This window comes from Crocodylus porosus, unplaced genomic scaffold (assembly GCF_001723895.1).
Source record: "Crocodylus porosus isolate Cpor-Errol unplaced genomic scaffold, CroPor_comp1, whole genome shotgun sequence".
Lineage (NCBI taxonomy): Eukaryota > Metazoa > Chordata > Crocodylia > Crocodylidae > Crocodylus > Crocodylus porosus.
In genome coordinates this window covers 5,091,306-5,115,081 of record NW_017728949.1, presented here as the reverse complement: position 1 = coordinate 5,115,081, position 23,776 = coordinate 5,091,306, and the positions used below count along the sequence as shown (strand labels likewise).

The window sequence follows — 23,776 nt, the reverse complement described above, 5'->3', positions numbered from 1 at the left end:
TATGCCAGTTTTCTAGCATGTTTCAAGCAAGATTTAATGGCCAGTGAAAGCAGATATGTTAAAACAATGATTTTGCTGTGGTATTAATCAACTGGATGTCATAATAAAAGACTGTCAAAAATTCAATCCTGAACAGCATTCTACACCATATAAGGAAAAGCATTCATATATAGATTTCTTTAGAAATAGACATGTCTTAGTACAGGTTTCACAAAAAAGTAAAGAGAGTTTTGGTTATACTACAATCAGCCTGCATTATCCTGGATTCATCTCAAAATGAAAATTGTTTTAGGCCCACTTTACCAGATATTATAACCTGCTAAAATATACTCTACATTGTTTCATCCATTTATCTTCTATGCAATTTATTCTTCACATCAGAGCCTTTCACAGAGACGAGGCAAATCTGATACCTCCTAGGTAACTTGGAAAAAAAACCATGATAGACTACAATTCACATCTGTATGGTCAAAAAATTCTCAGCTAACACAAAAATCGATCCCTGCATGTCTACCTTTTCATTTTAAACTGAACTTTTATAGTTTATATAATTTGTGCATATAAAAACTAGAAAGAAAAAAAAAAGAAAAAAGTCAAATTTCAAACAGACATTCAATCACCAAAAAGAGTTAGAAAGAGCCCAAAGACAATATAAAATAAACATAAAATGCTCATACCACAAATAATAGTTTAAACCAAACTCAGCCAAACAGAAATATTTTCTACACTTGCTTGCAAAATATATATGAGCATGAGATTCATTTTAAGCAAATAAATTGGTCACCTGTAAAACGTTTTATGCTCAGTCAACATTGGTAACCACTTAACTTCTTTAAATGGAAGTGTCCACTTGAGGAAGAAAAAGCAATGTGTAAATATTCTAACTACTCAAGCCCCTGCCATTGATCGTTGCAGTATTGTTCTTATAGTAGTAGGCGATATTTCATTTCACTCAAGTAAAATTCCCCTCAATTGCTTCATACTCTTCCTTACCTTTTTAATTCAGATAACTCTTTTCAAATGGTCATCTAATTTTGCCATTATTAAAATCCGAGCCTTCTCACTGTTCAACAGCTCCAACACCAATGCTCAAATTATTACATTCCCTGGCAAACGGTCTTAGTAAGTCTTTTCCCATATTCTACATTTACGTTCTCACAAGAAATGAGAAAAAATAATTCTTTAAATAAACGAATACTTGAATAAGAGCACTGGATAAAAAATGTTCAAAGTTAGACAAGATGCCATGTAATTAAAAGTCAATAAGCATAGAGCATTGTACAGCAGTAATCTATCTTGAGAACAAAATCAATTCTGAATAGCTAGACCAGGAGTGGGCAATTATATGGGCTGGATGCGGGCGCTTACAGAGTTCTGGTGAGCTGCTGAAAGCCAGGTCAGCACCTCTATCTTGCGCGCGCACACACACACACACACCCCACCCTGCCCTCAATAGTTCAAATCTAAGTGGATCTGCCTTAGATCCACTTAGATCTAAGGGAGGAGGCACAATTGTGGGATTATGCATTAGATCCAACTGTGCCTTACTGCCAGCTTCTGGAGCTTGATCCTGGGCTCCCCCTGCATTGGCAAGAAACGAGCTCCCACAACTAGAAGCCCCCTTTGCTGAGGAGGCTCCCAGCTGCAGGGAGCCACATGCAGCCAAGACTAAGCATCCCATGCCTGGTGGGGCTCTCAGTCCCAGCTGCACCACATGAGCAGCCAGGACCAAGAGTGCTGCACCTGACAGGGCTCTTGGTCCTGGCTGCACTGCAGGGACTGAGAACCTTAGCAGGTGCAGGACTCTCAATCTTGGATGTCCATGTGGGCCCAGGGATTTCACGTATCCCTGAGCCTTGGGGGTGACAACAACTGCAATCCCCAGGGTTCAGGGGTGTTGTGCTGAACATGGTGCACCCCTGCAGCTGGGAGCCCTATCAGGTGACAGGGCTCCCAGCCACAGAGGAAATCCTGCAAGTTAAAACATGTGCAAGTTAAAGCTCGACAGCAACCAGATATAAAGTTAGTACATATTTTCAACATCTAACTTCATAGCTGGTTGGAGCTTTTTATTGTGTGCTAGCTACTTTTCACATGTAGCTGGTTTTAAGGTAACTGTGCAATTAACCAGTTAATTGTACAATGCCTGTAACATGCACAGGGTCCCTCCTAGAAAAATATCGTGCCCAGAAGCCTAACTAGGGAGTTTTGCACCCTAGGCAGAGATGGCAGGATGTGGGAGTCATGCCAAGCACCTAAGAGCAGCAAGGGGAAGGAGAGGTAGCAAGTGGAGAGGTATGAGGGGGACAAGCACAGGAAGGTGTTACCTGATAGAGGCTGCTGTCAGGACTGGCTCCCTACACAGTACCACGCTGAGGCACGGGCTGGGATTAGCACCCTGCATACAGCCTCACTTGGGACAGTTACCTGCATGCTGCCTTGCTGGGCCAGGGCTGGGGTTAGTTCTGTGCATCCTGCCTGGCTGTGACTGCTGGGGTGCAGGCCAAAAGCCTCACCAAATTAAAGCTCAGGGATGATGTCCTCATCTCACCCATCCTAGTTATGCTACTGATCATGCCAGTCATTCCCAGGAAGTAATCTCAACTGGGAGCAATGGAGCATATAACGCATGTCCCACGGGTCTTTGTCTATGAGAAAATCCTCTTCAGTAAGTGCCATGCCCAATAAAGTAAAGGGTAATACACAAAATGATCAATCTAAACCCTATGGGACTGAGTGACCACTCAAAGACTGAAGTACAGCACATGATAGGATTTGCAGTCACAAATGGCACACAATTCACAATTGGCTTGAGCCTTCTACTCTTCCAAATAGGGGTGCACCGATAAAGATTTTTTGGGCTGATACTGATGGCCAATTATTAATGAGCCATATCAGCCAATACCAATCTGGTTCCCAATATGCAGTCAGGCTGGTAAATCGAGGCAGGGGGGCAGGATGAGGGTGCAGATCAAGGCCCCCACAGAGTGAGCGTCTGGGGCAGGCACTGCCCAGCCAGGGTGGAATGCGGTGGGGCACGGCGTGGGATGGAGCAGCTCATGCAGGGGGCATGAGGGAGAGGGGGCAGCTTCCACTGCTGTGCACATCACGGGGAAGGCATGGGGAGGGGCACATGCCACCCAAATCTATGCATGGGGCAAAGGCGGGCTGCCTGCTGCAGCCTCAAAGCTGGCGGCAGGGATTGGGCTTTTTCTGGTGGGGGGGGGTGAGAGTGGGGCAGGCAGCGCTGGTGGCACTAGGAGTGGGGGCCAAGACAAAATTTTAGGGTGGCTGTAGTCCTCCCCCACAGCTCCTTCTCTCCCACAGACTTACCAGCCATACACTGCTCTCCAAAACTCCTGGGCTGCACTCCTGGCCATGTGCGTGCTGCAGCTGTGCACATGCACACAGCATTTAAATCAGCAACACTGTCGGCTATATCAGCCAAAAAAAGCCAATTGCCAATAATGTCAATCTTCCTTTTTATTTGTGCTGATACAATATGGACCAATGTACCAGTACACCTCTAGCTAGCTTCCCTTCACTATGCATCAAGGGCTATACAAACTTGAGGTGGAGATAAAAAGAATTCTCCCAGTAACCAGGTGATCCTGGCAATCAAATGAAGTTTCACATAGGCACCATACCTTTATTAATTTCCAAATTAAAGGAATCTATTCAGCTACATATTTAATTGCTTTTAAATCGCTCTAAGGTTTTAAGCTAATTTACTATGACCTTGTGAGCCAGTCTAACATATAAATATGACATGGACAAAGGGGGTTTAACAAGCCTGATGCACCCACTATCTTGTAAAACTGGTTTCAAACTATTATTCAGAAAAAGCAACAATTTAAACAAATAAACAAAAAGAAACACAATACCAACACTTTTTCTTTTAGAGTACATTGCATAGGATCATCCATGTTTCCTGCAAGTCACAGTACACTTAAAATGTCAATGGTATCTGCAATGCTGCTTTCCTAATAACTTAGTATAGGTATCTCAAGCTAAACTCCTTAAAAGTTAATCTAGCCCAGGGTGGGAAAAAAGCAGCCCAGGGGCCAGGTGCGGCATGCCAGGCCATTCTATCTGGCCTGTGGGGCCCCTAAAAAAATTTAGAAAATTTAATATTAATCTGCCCTGGGCTGTCATGTGGCCTTCCATGGCTTGTCGAAACTCAGTAAGTGGCCCTCTGTACAAAATAAATTGCCTGCCCCTGATCTAGCCTGTATGAAATTAGTCACATGACATAACAAGCTAACTGTACAGAGAAAGAGGATTAGCAGAACAGGCCATGTCCCCCCATATTTAACTACCTCAAGTATCAGCAGTAATCAACCTTTTAAGTCAGGAATAGCAAACTCATCAGGTAATGAATGGCATGGTGCCAGTCTGTGGATCCGATATGGCCTGTGGACCAGCCCAACAAAACTCATCCTTTGACCACCCTACTTTAACTAATCTTATTAGGTGATGCCTGTGCATAAGCCGTGAAGTTGCTCTGACACGATGTAATTACAGCATGTTGGAGTGGACTCAGTTAATCAAGTCTGCTGGAGTGTGGTAATTAGCATGCTCCAGCCAGCCTCCAAGTCTTGTGTATCAGAATCCCTGTGCTTCAAAATGGCAGTGGAGGCACTTTACCTAAAGCCCACTGAATGTTTTAGATATCTTATAGAAAAAGACAATTTTTTTTTCATAACTAGAACACCATTTTTATTTGCCATTAGTATATTTTTTAAACACAGAAGCAACTACAATACTTTCTCTGTTTGTACCACTCCTTCTTTATTGTATTTTCCAGATCTAGTCACAGAAATAATTTTAGTGACTGCTGCTGTTCCTATGATATTCTTAAGGAGTAATGATATGATTGTGTGCTATCGAGTCAATGTTTCTTTTCTGTGACTCAGTGACGAAAAATTTTACCATCAAAATGAGAATTCAAAACAATACACATGCAAGTCAGGTATATCTTCACTAATACTTTTAGTTTTGTTATTTTTAAGATTGTACAGAATATCAAAACTTTCATGTATCTTATTCCTTCCATTCTTTAAAAGAACGACATTTAATACAGTCGAACTTTTGGTATGCCTCCAGAGAGGTGGATATAATGATATAATGTATTGTGGGAATACTATTTTGGTAGGGTCTTGTGGGGTAGTAAGACTAATTTTTCAAAGATATGGCTAGCCACCGCTTTCAAGATTAGATCGCAAGCAACAAAAACTTCAATTACAGGGTTATTTCCATGGTGATCCCAACTCTCACCTGCCACATCTTCGTGTAAAAAGGATTTCTATCAGGAGGGTTGAATTTTAAACACCACTAGATAACCAGACCTATGTTAATTTCTCTTGCGGCACTGAACTCTTGAAACTAAAGGAAAGGTTTTACTTGCTTCTGTAGGGCTCAGACAACTACTCTCAATTAGTCCTCACTCTCTTGGTAGTTATTCTGGCCCCGGCACCACGTACACATCAATGTTTCTTCAGCCAGAGCCTCTCCATCTAAAAAAACTCCTCAGAGTCTTTCAGCCAGCTAAATGTCTGTTCTCTATCGCTGTAGCCATCCCACCTGCCTGTCTGGGCTCTGCCTCATGCTACGTCTCTTTCTTTCCCCCCCATCTGGGTCCTTCCCAGTCTTTCCCTCTCTCTGTGGCTGTTCTAACTTCATGGAGCAGTAACTCTGGAAATGTGACTCCTGGGAAGCTCTCTTTTCCTTTGCTGGCTCCTGGCTGCTCCCAGGAAGCATCAGCACCGTCATCTTCTCTTCCTTACAGGTCTACCCCTACAAGCTTCTGCCAGAACTTATGGCATTCAGTGATCTTTCTTTTTCCTACCTCTAGTGTAGGATCATCTGTAAATGTAGTATTGTGTCTTTGCTGATATTGTTCATTTTACTCATGGGGATGATTGTGCTTTGTACTGGTTAAGCAAAGCATTGTCAATACAATTGCCTCCATACAAGGTAGACTTCACCTAAAGCAGTGGTTCTCAATATTTTTATAGACTCAAGGCACTCCTCAGTAAACTCAAGGTATCCTCCAGAAAATGCCAGCTCTTGTGAATTCCTATTTGAAATTTATGGATTCAAGTCCAGTTCTGTGTGCCCCATTTCAGGAGGGATATGGACAACACTGAAAGGGTCCAGAGGAGGGCCACCCGCATGATCCGGGGACTACAGGGCAGACCCTACATTGAAAGACTGCGGGACCTGAACCTGTTCAGCCTTCACAAGAGAAGGCTGACGGGGGACCTGGTGACTGTCTATAAACTCACTAGGGGGGACCAGAAGGGTTTAGGGGAGACACTGTTTCCCCTAGCGCCCCCTGGCATGATAAGGAATAATGGACACAAATTGTTAGAGAGTAGGTTTAGATTAGACATCAGCAAGAACTACTTCACGGTTAGGGCGGCTAGGAGCTGGAACCAACTTCCTAGGGAAGTGGTGCTGGCTCCTACCCTGGGGATCTTTAAGAGGAGGCTTGATGACTACCTGGCTGGACTGATTTGAGTCCAGTCTTTTCTTCCACCCAGGCGGGGTGTCAGACTTGAAGATCTACAAGGTCCCTTCCGACCCTACTTCTATGATAAGTTGCGAATGTTTCCATACTTAATAAAGCTAAGATTTCATGGGACCCATGGCACCCTTGAAAGGATCTCAGGACACTCTAGGATGCCTTATCACTCTGGCTGAGAATCAGTGACCTAGAAAGTTTGCCATTTAATTATAAAAATATGCTGCTCCTAGCATAGACATAAACATCATAAATCTTTGTTTTTTTTTTCATTTCAACAAAACATATTTTCAAAACATATTTTTGTCCAAACAAGTCTTCTTCAGATTCAGAGAACTGTCCCATCTCTACAGCTGTTTCCCTCCCAGCCACAAAATACTAGGATTCCACCCTACTAAGTAGCCTAAACCCCTTGCCAGCTACAAAAAAAAAATGTTAATTTCAACCCTCCCTACTACAGACATGCTGTGCAAATGTCAATAATCTCTTCATCACCTACCCACTTGTCTTCATACTTACAGTATAAAAGCTTGCCAGTAGTCCATCTGTGGCACCAGCAGTTTTCCTGCTGGCTGACATGGGCCTCCCAGCTCTTATGAGAAGAATTAGTACAACAGACTAACTGCCAACATACTCACTATAGTAAATAGTACCTGTTACTAATAGTTACTAACAGGGTAGTAGGGGATTTAGCAGAGGGGGGTCTTTGCTAGGCAGTGGGAAGAAGTGGCAACAGCAACCAAGTACTAGGGCTGGCATGCCTCAGAGCCAACCTGGGTCACTCCAGCCCACCACCAGAGAACACAGCTGACCCCTATACTACATGGTCCCTCATCTTGCTGGTACAGCTCTTTATTTTTGTAAATTTAGACTTTTGAAAAACAAACACACTCAAGTACTCCACAAAAAGAAAAAAAAAAACCCACAACCCTACACCCTTCCCCCAGGAATCTAGAATCAGCACAGGCAGTGGGGCAAGGGTTAGGGGTAGAGGAGGAATTAGATGCCTGTTCCGAGATCAAAGGCTGTGCATACGTGTGGGGTTTGAGTCTAAAATGATACGGCAAATCCTAAAATTTGGAAAACGGATCATGAGAGAAGATCTCGTTACTTATTCCTACAGTGTTTTAAAAGAATGCAACTTCAGAACTCCCAGTAGGATTAAGTTCTATTATAGACATCAAGTATCCGCTGCTCCCATTTAAGTTAACAGGAGTTCTGCAATTAACTTACAAAAACAGGAGCAGGATTGGGTCTTCTATTTTACACAGATTTAAATATTTCAAATAATTTGATGGAAATCTGGATAACACATGCTACAGTTTACAAAACCATAATTTATACAGCCCTATGGGGGGGGGAAAAAGTGTGTTGCCCAGGTATTTTATTACAGAATAAACTTCTGTAATCTGGTAGGTACCTTTGGTGGGTTTGTTTTTTTTAAGCAACTTCACTTCAAGGAGTAAATAAAAATCAGAGATATAAGCTGTTTTTAGCAAATCTCACATACAAATGTATTTAAATTTGCAGTATAAAAGTGTTTTAAAAAAAGTGCCCGGACCAAAATAAAATCCTTTGTTAAGATGGTAAGTTTTCCTTTGATTTGCACTTCCAATTAAGCATAGCCATAAAATACAAACACCAAGTAATCAGGTTGTGATTCACATGGTTTTTAAACAATCTGGCTCCAACCTTGACATCCAATTCATGGTCACAGTCCACTGAAACAACAACTGTCATTAAGATATTTTTATTGAGACCCAGAGAGAAGCTTTCATTATCAAGTCGATCCAGCTTAATTTAGCATGCTGCAAATATCTGCAAGTAGCTCAAGTTATCCCTTCCAATGTAAACAGTCATGCACTAGCCTACAGTCAAATTTCATCCATCATAGTGCTTCCCTTTTTCCAAACCTTTGTTAGAACATGATGGAAGCCTGAAACCAATAATCTTAACACACCCTACTTTCCGCTGAACAACCTCACCATTCTGATTATTTGCAAATGTACAGTAAATAAACTACATCATTCCTTATAATGAGATTTAGGCATGCCACTCTTGCCTTTCTCAGATTTGACAACTAACTCTGCAGCTTTCATTTCCTGATTCTGAATCAGTTTTATGTCCAAGACAGCATTTTGCCATCTTAAAAGCCTGCTGTGAAAGGCTTTTAAAAATGTATTATCTTTCTGATAGTTTTCCTTGATTCACTTTTTTTTAAATGCATACAAAGAATTTCAAAAGATTAGTGTGCATATTTTCTGTTGGCCAAAACTGGATCAGTTTATTGTTATTGTTGACATACTCTAGAGCATGGGTGTGAAACATATAGCCAGTGGACCCTCATGCCTCCACTCATCCCACAGCTGCTTCTAGGTCCAGAACTGGCCTGGAAAGAGCCTTGCAGTCCAGATCCTGGGGACATAGGTGAGTTTGATATCTCTGCTCTACAGTAATTTTAAAGTCATTTAAACTAGCTTCCCGGTCCTAAAGCAAAGCTTTATTAAGTCAATCATTCCATATATCACCTCAACATGCCTTTAAGTAGGTAAAACACATCCGTTACACATCAGTCCTTGTGTACAGTAGCTGAATTTAATCACAGATTGCATTATTTTGTTAGACGTCAAGCCACTACATCCATATACTCCTTCAGCACTTTCTAATAAACAGCCATCCAGTCCTGCTGGTTCTCCTACTCTATATCGGTTGCAATTTATATCAGTACACTCTCACATTTATGATCAAAAACATTTGGGAAAACCTTTAAACCTAAGCCATTAAGAAGTATTTTCCCCATGGCTCAGGACTTAATCTTCCTTGGAAAATTGCTACATATGGGCACAGCTTCTGCAAAGTACTAGTGGCCATCAGTTGTGATGACCCTGGCTGGTCTCTCACTTTTGGGGCCATGGAAGAGCATATTCCTTTCTGGAGCACACAGAGGGAGGATGGAAGAAAGTGATAACCAGAAGATGGTGCCCTTTTCTCTGCAGGTAAGTTCCACCCTAAGTGGAAGTTGTGAAATAACCAAACAGCAGAAAAATGGGACCCATTCTGTCTGAAGAACTGCTTTTGGAAAACTGCACTCTCTATTTCTTACTACTGAACCTGGAGCAGATGGAATCCCTGCTGAAATCTTAATACAGGGAGGAAAGGAGCTTACATCACAGCTTCATGCCCTCATCTTAAGGATCTGGAATGATGAGGAAATCCCATATGACCTCAGGGACACCATGACTGTGACCATCTTCAGGAAGAGAAACATGTCCTACTGTGGAAACTAGTGAGGGATCACCTTGCTGTCCACCACAGAAAAGATCACTGCAAGAACCCTTCTGAACTGTCTCCTTTCACAGCCTGAAGGGCTCCTTCTGGAATGGTAGTGTGAGTTTAGGGCATCAAGAGAGACAAATGAGATGATCTTCACAGCTCGCCAGCTGCAGGAGAGATGTTGGGAAAAACATAAGCCTCTTCACATTTAGCAGGGAACTCATCAGTAAACTAAATCACAAAAACAAAGCTTATGCAAAGTGGAAACTTGGACAAAATCGGGATAAGATCAGGAAGGCCAGAGTGCATTTGGAGTTGCAACTAGCAAAGGTAACAAGAAGGGTTTCTACAAGTGTGCTAGCAACAAGAGGAAAAATCAGGGAAAGCGTAGGTTCCTTACTGAATGGGGGAGGCAACCTAGTGACGGAGGATGGGGAAAAGGCTGTAGTACTCAATGCCTCCAACTCAGTCCTCACAGGCAGACTCAGCTCTCAGACTACTGCACTTAGCAGCACCATTTGGAGAGGAGATCAACAGTCAGTGGCAGAAGAACAGGTTAGGGACTGTTACTAGAAAAGCTGGGCATATACGAGTCCAGGGGGTCAGACAGGATGCAATATAGAGTGATGATGCGATTGCAAAGCTGCTGGCCATAATCTTTGAAAACTCATGGTAATCAGGAGAGGTCCCAGATGACTGGAAGTGGGCAAAAGTAGTGCTCACATTCAAGAAAGGAAAAAAGGAGGATCCAGGAAACTAGAGACTGGTCAGTCTCACCTCAGTCTCTGGAAAAATCATGGAGCAGATCCTCGAGGAATCCATTCCTGAGCACTTGGCACTGAAGGGGATTAGGAGCAGCCAGCACAGATTCACCAAGGGCAAGAAATGCTTCAACAACCATCAGTCTTACCTCAATCCTAGGGAAACTCTTTGAGAAGATCCTCAAGGAGCATATGTGTGATGGGCCGGCTTCAGGGATGATGCTCAAGGGCAACCAGCATGGTTTCATTAGGGGGAGGTCATGTCAGACCAACCTGATTGCCTTTTATGATCAGGTCACAAAAGCACTGGATGCAGGTGTCACCCTGGACGTAGTCTTTCTGGACTTCAGCAAGGCCTCTGACACTGTCTCCCACCTCATCGTCATTAAAAAAATTGGGCGACTGTGGCATTGATGCCTACAGATGGATTGCAGATTGGCTGAAGGGTCGTACTCAGAGGGTGGTGGTGGAAGGGTCATATTCGACCTGGGGGGAAGTGGGCAACGGAGTCCCCCAGGGCTCAGTCCTTGGCCCCCACTGTTCAATTTCTTTATCAGCGATTTGACGAAAGGGTGAAAAGCAACCTATTTAAATTCACTGACAATACCAACATTTGGGGTGAGGTGAGCACGCTTGTAGGGAGGGAAAGACTGCAGATAGACTTGGATAGGTTACAGGGGTGGGCTAACAAAAACAGGACGTGTTCAATACTGACAAGTGCAGGGTGCTGCACTTGGGCAATAGTAGCCAACAGCACGCTTATTAAGATGGGAAACTCCCTTCTTGAAAGCACGGAGGCAGAAAGGGATCTTGGAGTCATTACTGACTCCAAGATGAACATGGGCCGACAATGCGAGGTCACGGTTGGCAGGGCTAACCGGACCTTGTCGTGCATCCACAGGTGCATCTCTAGCGGGGCCAAGGAGGTGATCCTCCCCCTCCATGCAACACTGGTCAGGCCACAGCTGGAGTACTGTGTCCAGTTCTGTGCACCCCACTTCAGGGATATGGACAACATTGAGAAGGTCCAGAGGAGGGCCACCCGCATGATCTGGGGACAACAGGGCAGACCCTACAATGAGAGACTGCAGGACCTGAACCTGTTCAGCCTTCACAAGAGAAGGCTGAGGGGGGACCTGGTGACCATCTATAAACTCACTAGGGGGGACCCAGAAGGGTTTGGGAGAGACCTTGTTTCCCCTAGCACCCCCTGGCTAACAAGGAATAACGGCCACAAGTTGCTGGAGAGTAGATTTAGATTAGACATTCGTAAGAATTACTTCACAGTTAGGGCAGCTAGGATCTGGAACCAACTTCCAAGGGAAGTGGTGCTGGCTCCTACCCTGGGGGTCTTTAAGAAGGGGCTTGATGCCTACCTGGCTGGAGTCATTTAAGCCCAGTTCTTCTCCTGCCCAGGCAGGGGGGTCGGACTTGAAGATCTACAAGGTCCCTTCCAACCCGACTTCTATGATTCTATGAACCTGGATTGCCTTTTATGATGAGATGACTGGCTCTGTGGATGTGGGGAGATGGGTGGATGTGACGTACCTTGATTTGATCAAGGCTTTTGATGCAGGTCTCCCACAACATTCTCACAGGCAAGCTAAATACAGGCTGGATGAATGGACTCTAAGGTGGACAGAAAACGGTCTGGAGCATCAGGCTCAGAGGATAGTAATCAGTGGCTCAACGTCTAGTTGGCAGCAGGTATCAAGTGGAGCACCCCAAAGGTCAGTCTTGGGGCCAGTTTTGTTCAATATCTTCATCAACTACCTGGAAGATGACATAGAGTGCACCCTCAGCAAGTCTGCAGATGACACCAAGCTGAGAGGTGTAGTAGATATGCTAGAGGGTAGGAATAGGATTCAGAGTGACCTAGACAAATTGGAGGATTGGCCCAAAAGAAAATCTCATGTGGTTCAACAAGGACAAGAGCAAAGTCCTGCACTTAGGATGGAACAATCCCATGCACCAATACAGGCTGGGGGCTTATTGGCTGGGCAGAAGCTCTGCAAAAAAGGACCTGTGAGCTACAGTGAAAAATAAGCTGAATGTAAGCCACCAGTATGCCCTAGTTGCCAAGAAGGCTAATGGCATACCGGGCTGCATCGGTAGGTGTATTGCCAGCAGGTCAAGGGAAGTGATTATTCCCCTCTATTCAGCACTGGTGAAGCCTGTGTCCAGTTTTGTGTCCCCCACTACAGAAGGGATGTGGAGAAAGAGTCCAGTGGAGGGCAACAAAAGTGGTTAGCAGACTGGGGCACATGAGTTATGAGGAGACTCGGAGGGAACTGGGTTTATTTAGTCTAGAAAAGTAAAGACGGGGGGGATTTAATAGCAGCCTTCAACTACCTGAACGGGTATTTGAAAGAGGATGGAGCTAAACTATTCTTAGCAGTGACAGATGACAGAACAAGGAGCAACAGTCTCAAATTGCAGCAAGGGAAGTTTAGGTTAGATATTAGGAAGAATTTTTTCACTAGGAGGGTGAGAACACTGGAAAAGATTGCCCAGAGAGGTTGTAGACTCTCCATCCTTAGAGATTTTTAAGACCTAGCTAGACAAAGCCTTGGCTGGGATGATCTAATTGGGGATGGTCATATTTTGAGCAGTCGACTGGACTAGATGACCTCCTGAGGTCCCTTCCAACCCTCATTTTCTATGATTCTATGATATATGGCCTTCTTTACCTCACCAAAGCTTTCGACTGTCAGCCAAGAAAATGTTACGGGGAATACTTCTGAAGTATGGATGCCTATCAAAATTTGTCACCATTCTCTGTCTGCTCCATGATGGTATATGAGCAGTGGTTCTCTGTAATGGATCCATCACAGATCCCTTTGAGGTTAAAATGGGAGTTAAGCAAGTCTGCACCATTACTCCAACACTTGTAACATTGAGGCAAGGAATATTGAGACATCTGACCACCAACAAGCTTCTAGCCAGAGCAGAGCTAAACTACCAACCGATGGTAAGCTGTTTAACCTCAGCAGACTCCAAGCCAAAACCAAGACCACCCCCAAGTACAATCGCTGAGCTCCAGTATGCTGATGATGCTGTAGTGTGTGTTCATTCAGAAGCAGACCTTCAAGCAATTGTTCAGGTCTTTACCAAGGTATACAAGAAAACGGGATTGACATTTAAACACATTCATAAGACCAAGGGCCTCCACCAACAAGCTCCTAATGAACAGTCCCCAACCCTAGTAGTCCAGATCCATGGAGAACACCACTGCCCGTACTTCAGAAACCATCTCTTGCAGAAGACTGACATCAACGGAGAAATCCAATATCACCTCAAACGTACAAGTGCAGCTTTTAGACTCTTGAAGAGAAATGGGTACTCGAAGTCAGCAACATCAGATCCGAAACTAAGTTCGTGGTTTATCAAGCAGTTATGATCCCCACCTTGCTGTACAGAGCTGAGATGTGGACAACATACAGGAGACATTTAAAGTTATTGGAGAAGTACCGTCAACACTGCCTGTGGAAAATCATCCAAATCCAGTTGGAAGAGAGACATACTAATGTTAGCATTCTCCCACAAGCAAACACCATGAGTACTGAGGCAATGATCACCTGACTTCAACTTTGTTGGGCCAGCCATGTCATTCAGATGTCTAACTCCAGAAGCAAGTTTTAGTCTCTCAGTTCAGCCAAGCTGTGCACTCAAGGAGGGCAAAGAAAGTGCTTCAGGGACATTTTCAAAGCCAACTTCAAAAAAATGTAACATTAATGTCAATTCATAGGAGACTATTGCCCAGGACCACCTGAAAAGAAGGAAGAGCCTGCTGCAGGTACCTCAGTACTTTGAAATCGCTTGACAACAGGAGATGGAAAAGCGGGAGCAACAGAAACAGCATGTTGTGGACCAAATCAAAAATCCAGCACTACCCACCCCACATAGAAACACATGTCCAAGCTGCAATAGTCTGTTAATCCTGGATAGGCCTCATCAGCCATCTTCAGACACACAGACAAGATAATCATGGAAGACAAGCATCCGCGACTGTGAGGGATTGCCAAAGAAGACTACTAAACCCTTCATGTTGCTCACCCAGATTTCCCCTTACCATCACCATGACTCTAGAATGAGAGGGCATAGAGATAAGCAGAAGCAGAAGGGAAGCTAGAACAGCAGCAGGCTAATCTCCAACATTATTGGACTGTGCTATCCACAGACTCCACCACAGCATGTCCATCCTAGGGCCAAGCCACTTCTTCAGTTCCTTCTTAAGGAAGGAGGAAGAGTACATTTTCTTTGGCCTCCTCTCCATCACAAAGAAGAGAGTCAGAAAAGCAGACTAAAGAGGTCCACAAAGATGAAGGAGGCCTGATCAGAAACCCCTTTTTGTAAAACAATACTGCCACTATTAATGTGATCCACTTTATCAGGATCTCTCCAGACAGCTGCTATGTAGAAAGCATAAGCTATGGAGAGTAGATGATGCATTAAGAGAAAACTATTTAGCAACAACAGGCAGCAGAAATGACTGAACTAGACCCAAGAGCAGCAATATCCAAGTCCCAGTAAGGCACCACTTCTCACAGGCAATTTGAGGATTGATTAAAAGATATCTTTACTAGGAGAGGAATGCTTTTCCAAGGAGTAATTGATATTCTATTGAATAAATGCCTCTGCTCACTCCACAGCACCAGTCCTTTCTAACAAGCTTTTCTATTTCCCCTCATGTCCGCACACACACACACACCCCTCTAAAGTCTGCAGATTTCCCTTTCTAACCTTAGCAAATTAACTACCAGTCACAAGAGGCATCTATACAGTCAAAGCCACCTTTTCTCTGTGTCCCATTTCAGATCATTTAAGTAGTTCATAGAGATACAAAAAGGGGAGTGGGGGCAAGACTTGATACCAAACCCAAGAGCTAGCCATTTAAAATCTGTCAAGCAACTGATGTTTGAAACCAAGAACTAAGCACTTCTTAGAACTAAAATTTCATCTAAAAATGAAAGTTGTGTGTCAAGTGTTTGGTACATATTCAAACCATTGTGATGTAAATGTTATGTTTAAAAGAGAAGTTAACTAAATTATCCTTTCATAACTAGGCATAGACATGTTCACAGCACACACAAATCTACTGAAATCCAAGATTTAGACAAAGGTCATGTATTCTTTCACATTAGAAATGACTGACAATATAATAACTTTTCTATTGTTCAAAAAGGGCTCTAATGCTTGCTAGCTTTTAAAGCTGTTACTCTACAAATTTAAAATGTCCAAAAAAGAAATAAAACCTTCTTCTTTATATTAGTAAAAAAATATTATAGCAATAGCTCCACCTTGCGAAAGACTTAAGGGCCTATAACAGACCTCAAGACGACCTTAAAATTATGGAATCCTACCTTGTCACTTCAGAAAGGAAGAATTTTCAAGTCAGTGACAGCCCATTAACTGTTGTATTTGTATTTCTATATTACACTTACAAATCTCAATATGGTGGAATACGCACTGATAAAATACCAGTGAAACTTGACCACAAAATTGAAATAAAAAACTCTACCGTCATTTAATACTATATGTAATATTGAAACCATAACTAACAGATGATAGAAAAATTATACCTTTTTTAGCCAAATAACTATTCTAATAAGGAGAGCTTTTGTACCAAAATTAAGATGTTGTATGAAAGTGGTCACAGCTGAATTTTCATAGGAGACAGATTCTTAAAAAAAAAAAAAGAGAGAGCACCCCTTTGCTCAAAAGGAAGCTCATTTAATTCAAGTAAATGCTACAGATTCTGATTACGTGTTTAATTCTGGAATTCCAAGATGGAGAGTCACAAGTCTCTAAACACTACTGTAATAGATTTTAAACAGTCTAAAGCTGTTCTGCAAGAAACTGGACAAGTAAAGGACAAGAGCCAACAAATGAACAGAGTAAACCTATCCTCCTTACAGGCATATCTACATTAATCCTAGTTTAAGTAACACAAGCATGTTTCTCATGACCAGAATAGACCAGCCCTTTCTTTGCAACTGAAGAGTTGCAGTTTGAAGTCCATTTTCCATTTAACAATTATATTACAATAAAGACCACAAAATGTTAACAGTAAGCAAAATCCAAGCATACTTTGCCTTTTTTTAACAAATTATGGAATATATAAACTCTGTTTGCATTGACCAAAAGTATAGGTATAAACTATATTTGTATCTCCATTTTCAAAGAAAATATATGGTCTTCAATACAACCACTAAAGTATTTGGTTCAGTACAAATAATAAGGTTTAATTATTATGCTAGGTGAAATGTATGTACAATACACATGGTCAGACTAAAGGAGTGAATGGTTCTTTCTGTTCTTAGTATATAATCAGCTTTACTTACTGATTTTATTTGCTTTCCTCCACAAAAAGTTGATAAACCCTCCTCTAATTGACAATGCTCTCAACAAAGTTACTCTCCAAACTCACATGAATGTCATAAACGAAGAAATAAGCAAACACAGTAATGTGTCTTCTTGATTACATGATGGTTTCTACAAAACCTGCAGAATAAGAATGATGCAATGAAGAGCCACAAGAAGTCCTGTTTGTGTAACAGCCATGCAGAAAAGAAAGATGCAACAAAACAGCTAATACTGGATTAATACCACTAGATAATAAAAGGTTTTATGCCTTATTATGAAGGTTTTCTGTAAGATGTTGGAAACCTGGAAACCATCTGTGGCAGAAATCTGGAGCAGGCTTCAATCAACTAGGTAAGTCCTCAACACTACATAGATGTTCTGTACACTTGCTTGTATGCTTTCGTTAAAGAAGAATTATGTAAGGAAGTTAACTAATTCCTATAAGTACCCATCAAAATACTATCTAGGTTAGAGTCAAGGCTTTTAAAAAACTGATGGTTACAGGGATGGATGATTTTCATTCTTATGAATCTAATCACTTACTCTGTGAAGCCAAAACATTTTTTAAGAGATTAAAATAAATAGTGGAGGTAGGTAAAATTAGATATTCAATTTCTACATACAGATAGATCATTGAAGGCAACATAAGTCTGCTTTTCCAACATACCATAAAAAGGATTCTGGGTCTTGCAATTCATATTTCTATTCTATGTCACTACTACCCCAGACACTGCTCTTGGATTTAGCACATAAAAACAGGTCTGGAAACTTTATGAGGAGTTATTTCTCAAGTGCTTTGCCATAAACTACAGAAGTTATATCGACTTTTAAAGTACCATATTTACTTGCACACAAGACTGCCCCCCCCCCCGCATTTATCATGAAGGAAAAAGTTTTGTCTTACATTTGCTTACAAAGAAACCTCATTACATTGTCCGTCATTAAGCTGCTGCCAAAAGCAGCCTGTGCCCAGTAATGGAAACCAACTATGAAGTTGATTAAATGTAGCCAACACTGAGCATGACCATAAAAAGCACATGGTCCATATTGGGCAAACATATTGACAAACACATTGATAAGAACCTACCACAAGGGTAGGTTGGTGCAGCCAACCTGAATAACACACATGGTACCCCAATGAGTACACTTCCCCTTAGTGCCGACGTTTTTTTTCATGTCATGGTGAGCCACTACACTGAATACATTTCGACTTCTACAGCTGGACTATATCCTTCCTTCCCCTTTCCAATTATTCCCATTTCTTCACTAGCCTCAAGTGTCTGGTAAACATCACCAAACAGGGCCTCAGACAGCTCATCCAGAATCCCTCTATCACTCCCTTACTCAGCCTGTCACATATGATTAGTGCAGCCCTGCCCCCCATGAGGTAGAGCCAAACCAGGTTGCCCTGTGCTTCATTTGCATATAAGTTTTTGGAGGATCCCAGAATTCATGATAAGAACACCTGGTTCCAGTCAGAAGTGAGGGGCTAACTACCACATAGAGCACGAATCCTTTCCGGGGGGGGGGGCTATCTCGAGTAGACACACAGAGCAGTACTGAGCTATGGGGTCACCATGGCTAGAACACTGCTGACTACTGCAGCCCAGCCCAATGAACTACAATAGATGGTAAATCATGAACCTCTTGACTTTGGACTGATCTCATGCATAGTCTGTATTATATATAAATAGGTACAGAAAAGTGCTGCTTAAAAGTGTGCTTAAGGAGTATTTGTGCTAAAATTTACAGCCTTTTCAAAAAAGGTTAAATGTAGGGCTGTGTGAAGCTTTGGTCGGCGATTCAATTCAGCGGGCATTTGGCCCAAGTTTCAGAGGCCAAGACTGAATCAAATCAGAACCCTCCAAATCGATTCAGACAGATTTGATGATTCGGACATAGAAGCAGCTTTAAATGTTTTTTCTACATACCTCAAAGTACCAGCCAGCTCATGAATGCTGAGATGCTGGGGCAGATGGAGCATCCCACGAAAGCATGAGGGGGGGTCCCCAGTGCACTTGGCAGTGGGCCCCGAAATAAACCAGAAGCACTTCCAGTCCACTTCTGGGTCCGCTGGGAAGCACACAGGTGCCCCCCCGGCTCAGCAACTGGGGCCTTCTGGGTCGGGGGGGGGACCTGGAGTCCCCCACGGCTTAATCGCCAAGCTGGGGGGGGTCGGGGGGGTCTCCTGTGTCCTTGGTGGCAGAACCGGAAGCGGACCGGATGTACTTCCAGTCCACTTCCGAGTTCACCACTGAGCATGTGGACGGGGGCCCCCCTGCACTCCCGTGGGATGCTCCAACTGCCCCACTATCACAGTGTTCACAAGCCACACCTCATACCTCAAGGTACACAGAAAAAAATTGAAAGCTGTGTCTATATCCAAATCACCGATTCTTCAAATCGGCACCAAATCTTCAGATCTGGATTCGGCCGAACAAATCACAACAATGAATCAAATCAACCAGTCAAATAACTGTCCCCAGTTTGGGTCAAATCCAAATTGAATATGGCCTGTTTCACACACCCCTAGTAAAATGTATCAATTGTGGATTGTTATCCAAAACAGTACCATTAACATGGCTACATTAAACTGAAATATATGAACCACTGTTTCAGTTTTACTGTAAGACGGCCTAATATGATCTCAGTGGCAGCCTCACATGCTCTCCAAACAATGTACAATTCAATGGAAAACATTTAGAGACTATAAATTTCATTAGATGCCTACTTTAAATGCATACAATGGACTATTTTCTTGCAATTGCTAATTCAGTGAAATACAACTAATCTGGAATGAAATGCTCTAAAGCCCTCACTACCACTCACCATATAATTACTTTCAAAATGTATAGATTTTTTTAGCATTAGTTAAAATATTTAGTATTATAAAGGAATCTAACATTTTGAACTGATAATCATTAGAGGCAGCAAGTCAAATCTAAGTGCAAAGAAACAGTTTCCATCTAACAAACAGGAATCCCTCTTCCCTCTCATTTATATTTGTACAAAGTAGTTTGCAGCCTATGGATCATTCTTTCATCATCAGTGCTAGTAGTGGCAAAAAGTTTATTTTTTTAATATGGGACGTTTCCTTAAATGGACAATAAAAACTAGAATTTTTAGTTTTTATTTCTTTTTCAAGCATACTTTAATACTTTCAGGATTTTAGATTTTATGTATACAATATATTGAAATTATGAACTGTACTACGCATTATAAACTGCAAATAATTTATCTGTCAATTCACGAAGCTTGTCTGTCCGAATCACTAGGCAACATGTCTGGTATTTCTATGCAGATAGACGACCCCTCCACTCTGGAATTCCCAAGTGGAGGGAGACCCATGGTTTTAGGAATTCCCATGAGACGTGTACTCAAGCGGCCACACAGACTTTCAGTTCTCTTGCAGAGCGCATTGATTTTTTGTGAAAATCAAAAGAAAGAAGCTCCTTGTGTGTTCATCCCAAAACATTAAATTTAGAAACAGTATTAATGGCACAAAGTTGAATACTGTATTTAATTACATCTCTCTCCTTTACCAAAAACCATCTGAGTTTGATAGAAACTTTGACTGAAAGGGTCATTTTAAGTCAAGTATCAAAAACTTACAAGACTACTTCAACTCCTTTTGCTATACTTAGTGCTGTTGCAATACAACTGAATGAAAACAGTAACTGTAGCACTCTGAAGTGGATGTGCTCAATTTGAAAACATACCAAACTGCTACATCACCTTTGCTCATGAAGTTCATGCTGTTATTTGATGTACACAGAGAAGTAAATATAATATTGGAATTTAAAACTCCCCTGGTTACTGACATGCATGCTTTTCATCTACCTTATCTTTGTCTTCCACAACATCTGCCAGCACATCATCAGGGTCCAGGATCCCTCCATCTGTATACTCCAGGTGGTGAATATTCACCCAGTAAGCAGGGTCCTAGGGAGAGGGGAAAAACAGACACTGTCAAGCTTTTTTAAAAATTGATAGTTTGATCAAAACAAATATTCCATTAGACTAGTCTATATTTTACTTCCCTCTTCTTTACTAAAGGGAAGAACAAAAGAGAATCTACGTTTGATTAAATTTTTCACCTGGAAATAATTTAATAATATTGGTAGGGGTTTCTTCAAGAAAAAAAACAAAAAACCCTTTCTACCAATAATATATTAAGCAACTTGATCTTAAGCATTGCTCTGTCATACACTAATTCTTTGTTTACCCAATATAAACAAGGCCAGATTACGGTTATATATATAAAAAAAGTAGATAAATCAAGCTGCTTCACTTAATTTAAAAAAACAAAAACAAAAAACTTCATGAGTTTGTAAGACAGTAAATACTCTTTTTAAAATGATGTCCCTCCCCCAGGAGTATTTCCTGCATATGAAAGTAATATCCATCTCCCAAAAAGAGAGTTGATCCATGGATCTCTAGAGGCATACTGCACAAAATAGTTTTCCCAACCAAGGAGCTTGAGTTATCTATGCAACTCAACAAGATACAGTAGGAAACAAGTTTCAGACCTCTAAAGATAATGCACTCCTCATATCCTTAAACATAACTACTCCCTTTCAATAGAAGACTTAACCCTTCTTCCCTCACAGCAAAAGCACAACTCCAGTCCACTTTATATCAAGAAAGGCCATAAACATACAACTCTGTGACGGAACACTGAATCAGCAGTTAGTGATCAATAATGTTGGCAAATATTATGCTGACTTGCTCATCCTTTCTGAAACAAGCTAAAAAAAAAATTAAAATGACAACATGTTTAAACTACATAAGAGGTGTAGATGAAAAGAGAAGTGTTAATGCCTTTGAATTAAAGCAAAAAACAAAGAATGCCATTATATTCTTAATTCATGCCAGTCTACATGAAAAAAAAAGTTCAGTTATTCAGTATAGGGGACAATTCTAAAAGTTGAAAGGAAGGTTAAAGGCAATACCATTACTGATAGATGAAATCAGCACTCATAGAAATTCCCTGACTACAATAGACTGAGGAGCAACAGCACAGAGCTGAGGACAGAAAGTTAAACCAGGACTTTCCCTGCACTCCTGCATCATGTTGCATGGTTATAATGTCAGATTTCCAACTTAAACTGCTCACTGATTCAGAGAAAGAGAGAGAGAGCACAAACATGAAATGATGTTGGAATAAAGGCCCTGTGTTCCTAGTCTCAATCACCCTCTTCTAGTCTTGCCTCCCACATTTTCTGTTCCCTTTAACAGCCTTTCCTTCTCACCTTATCCCATTACCTTAACACTTAAGACAAAACTAGAAAAAAACAAAACAAAAGAAGTTAAATCAACATAATACTTGACAGCTCCGCTGCATCCTTTTCCTCCACTCCTAACCTATGTCTGTAGACCACTAGGTCCTTGAACACAGGCTCCAGCCCCTACCCCAAATTGTGGCTAACGCTGCAACTGTTGCCTGCCCCCCACGCCTACCACCTCTGCACCCTATCTTCCCTCCACCACAAAGCCTCTGTTCCTCTGCCTGCCCCTGTTCCTCCCCTTCTTACCTTTGCTTCATGCCAGTAGGCTTTGTGTATGGCTGCAGCTGTGCTCAGTGCTCCAGGCTAAAACAGGAATGGAGCCTGCCAGCATGAAGCTCCATGGAGCTAGGGGTAAGTGGAAGACAGCAGAGGCGGGAGGGGGCAGGAGAGACCAAAGGCTGGGGGGGGGCAGCAATGGTAGAAGACAGGCACAACCAAGGGGCAGGCTGCTTGACCTCCCCACACTACCTGCCACCCCAATGCCTGCACTCCTGAAGTGGTGGCGGGGTGGGGGAAATGAATTAAACAAGATCCTCCAATAATTAGATTTCTATACACGGAAATTTTTTTTTAAAATATCGGTTTTCCTCCCCATCTAATTAATGGAGGGGTGTCATCTTGAATTCAAGATCATCTTAGATTCAAGTAAATATGATAAGCATGCTGTTTCAAATCCTACTACAGTCTTCAGTAAAAACAGGACCAGCTTTCACTGTACATTATAGCACGATCAGACCCATTTATTCCCAATTCACATCTTTATTACTCTGATGAGATTAATACAAAACATATACTAGGAAGCCAAGAATATTTCACCCTTCTAAAGGTAATATTTAGACAAGTCATTTTCCCTAACAACCTTATCCTTTCTTTTATTCTGTAAGCTGTATATTATAGGGCTTTTCAATTCATAAAACAAAGGTTACAAACCATTACCTTCTTGTAAATTAACAAATATCTCAAAGTCATCACATAACAGTTTAAATTAAACTTTTGAGTACAAGTCTTCGACACAGAAACCTATTTAGCTGCACGAAAAAATATATTTACTTTATTCTGCCTGTGTTTAAGCCCTCAGCTTTTAAAAAAAGGATAAATATATTTTTATCAGCTTTCAAGCAGATGTGGTACATTATTAGCTCCAAGACAGAACAGCTAGTGTTACTGCTTCATCTGCAGAGGAATAACATAACAGACATTACTATGCATCCTCTCTATTGCTGCAGACACTTCCAGAACAACTTGACTGCTCACCATACTCACCATAAGATTTTTGGTCTCTATCTGTTTGGTGTTGGGTGTAACATGGCTGATTAAGGAAAGACTAATTAGGCAAATAAAAATATATCTTTGTTTGTAATATGCCTGTTTATTCTGGGAATTAGCCTGCAATCTCACACTGAAGCCACCCATTTGCAAATTGTATACGTTTGTTCATTTTGCCTATCTTCAAGAAAAGGGAGAGGAGGATCCACGTAGTGAACCAAAGACTGCGGAGCTAGTGTCATCAGGAAGGCTTTGGCTTCCATGACCACAGCCCGCTCTTTGGCGAGAGAGGCAGC

The 23,776-nt window shown here is 41.9% G+C and overlaps 1 protein-coding gene across 6 annotated transcripts in view; it reads right to left on the bottom strand.

Annotated features, from left to right (window-relative positions):
- The window catches only part of PARD3B (par-3 family cell polarity regulator beta), a 761,176-nt gene that overhangs the window by 666,090 nt on the left and 71,310 nt on the right, over positions 1-23,776 (bottom strand). For all 6 annotated transcript variants that reach the window (XM_019553770.1, XM_019553769.1, XM_019553768.1 and 3 more), the window contains exon 3: positions 20,767-20,868. In XM_019553770.1, coding sequence (XP_019409315.1) covers positions 20,767-20,868 — 102 coding nt within the window. The remainder of the gene's footprint in view (positions 1-20,766; positions 20,869-23,776) is intronic.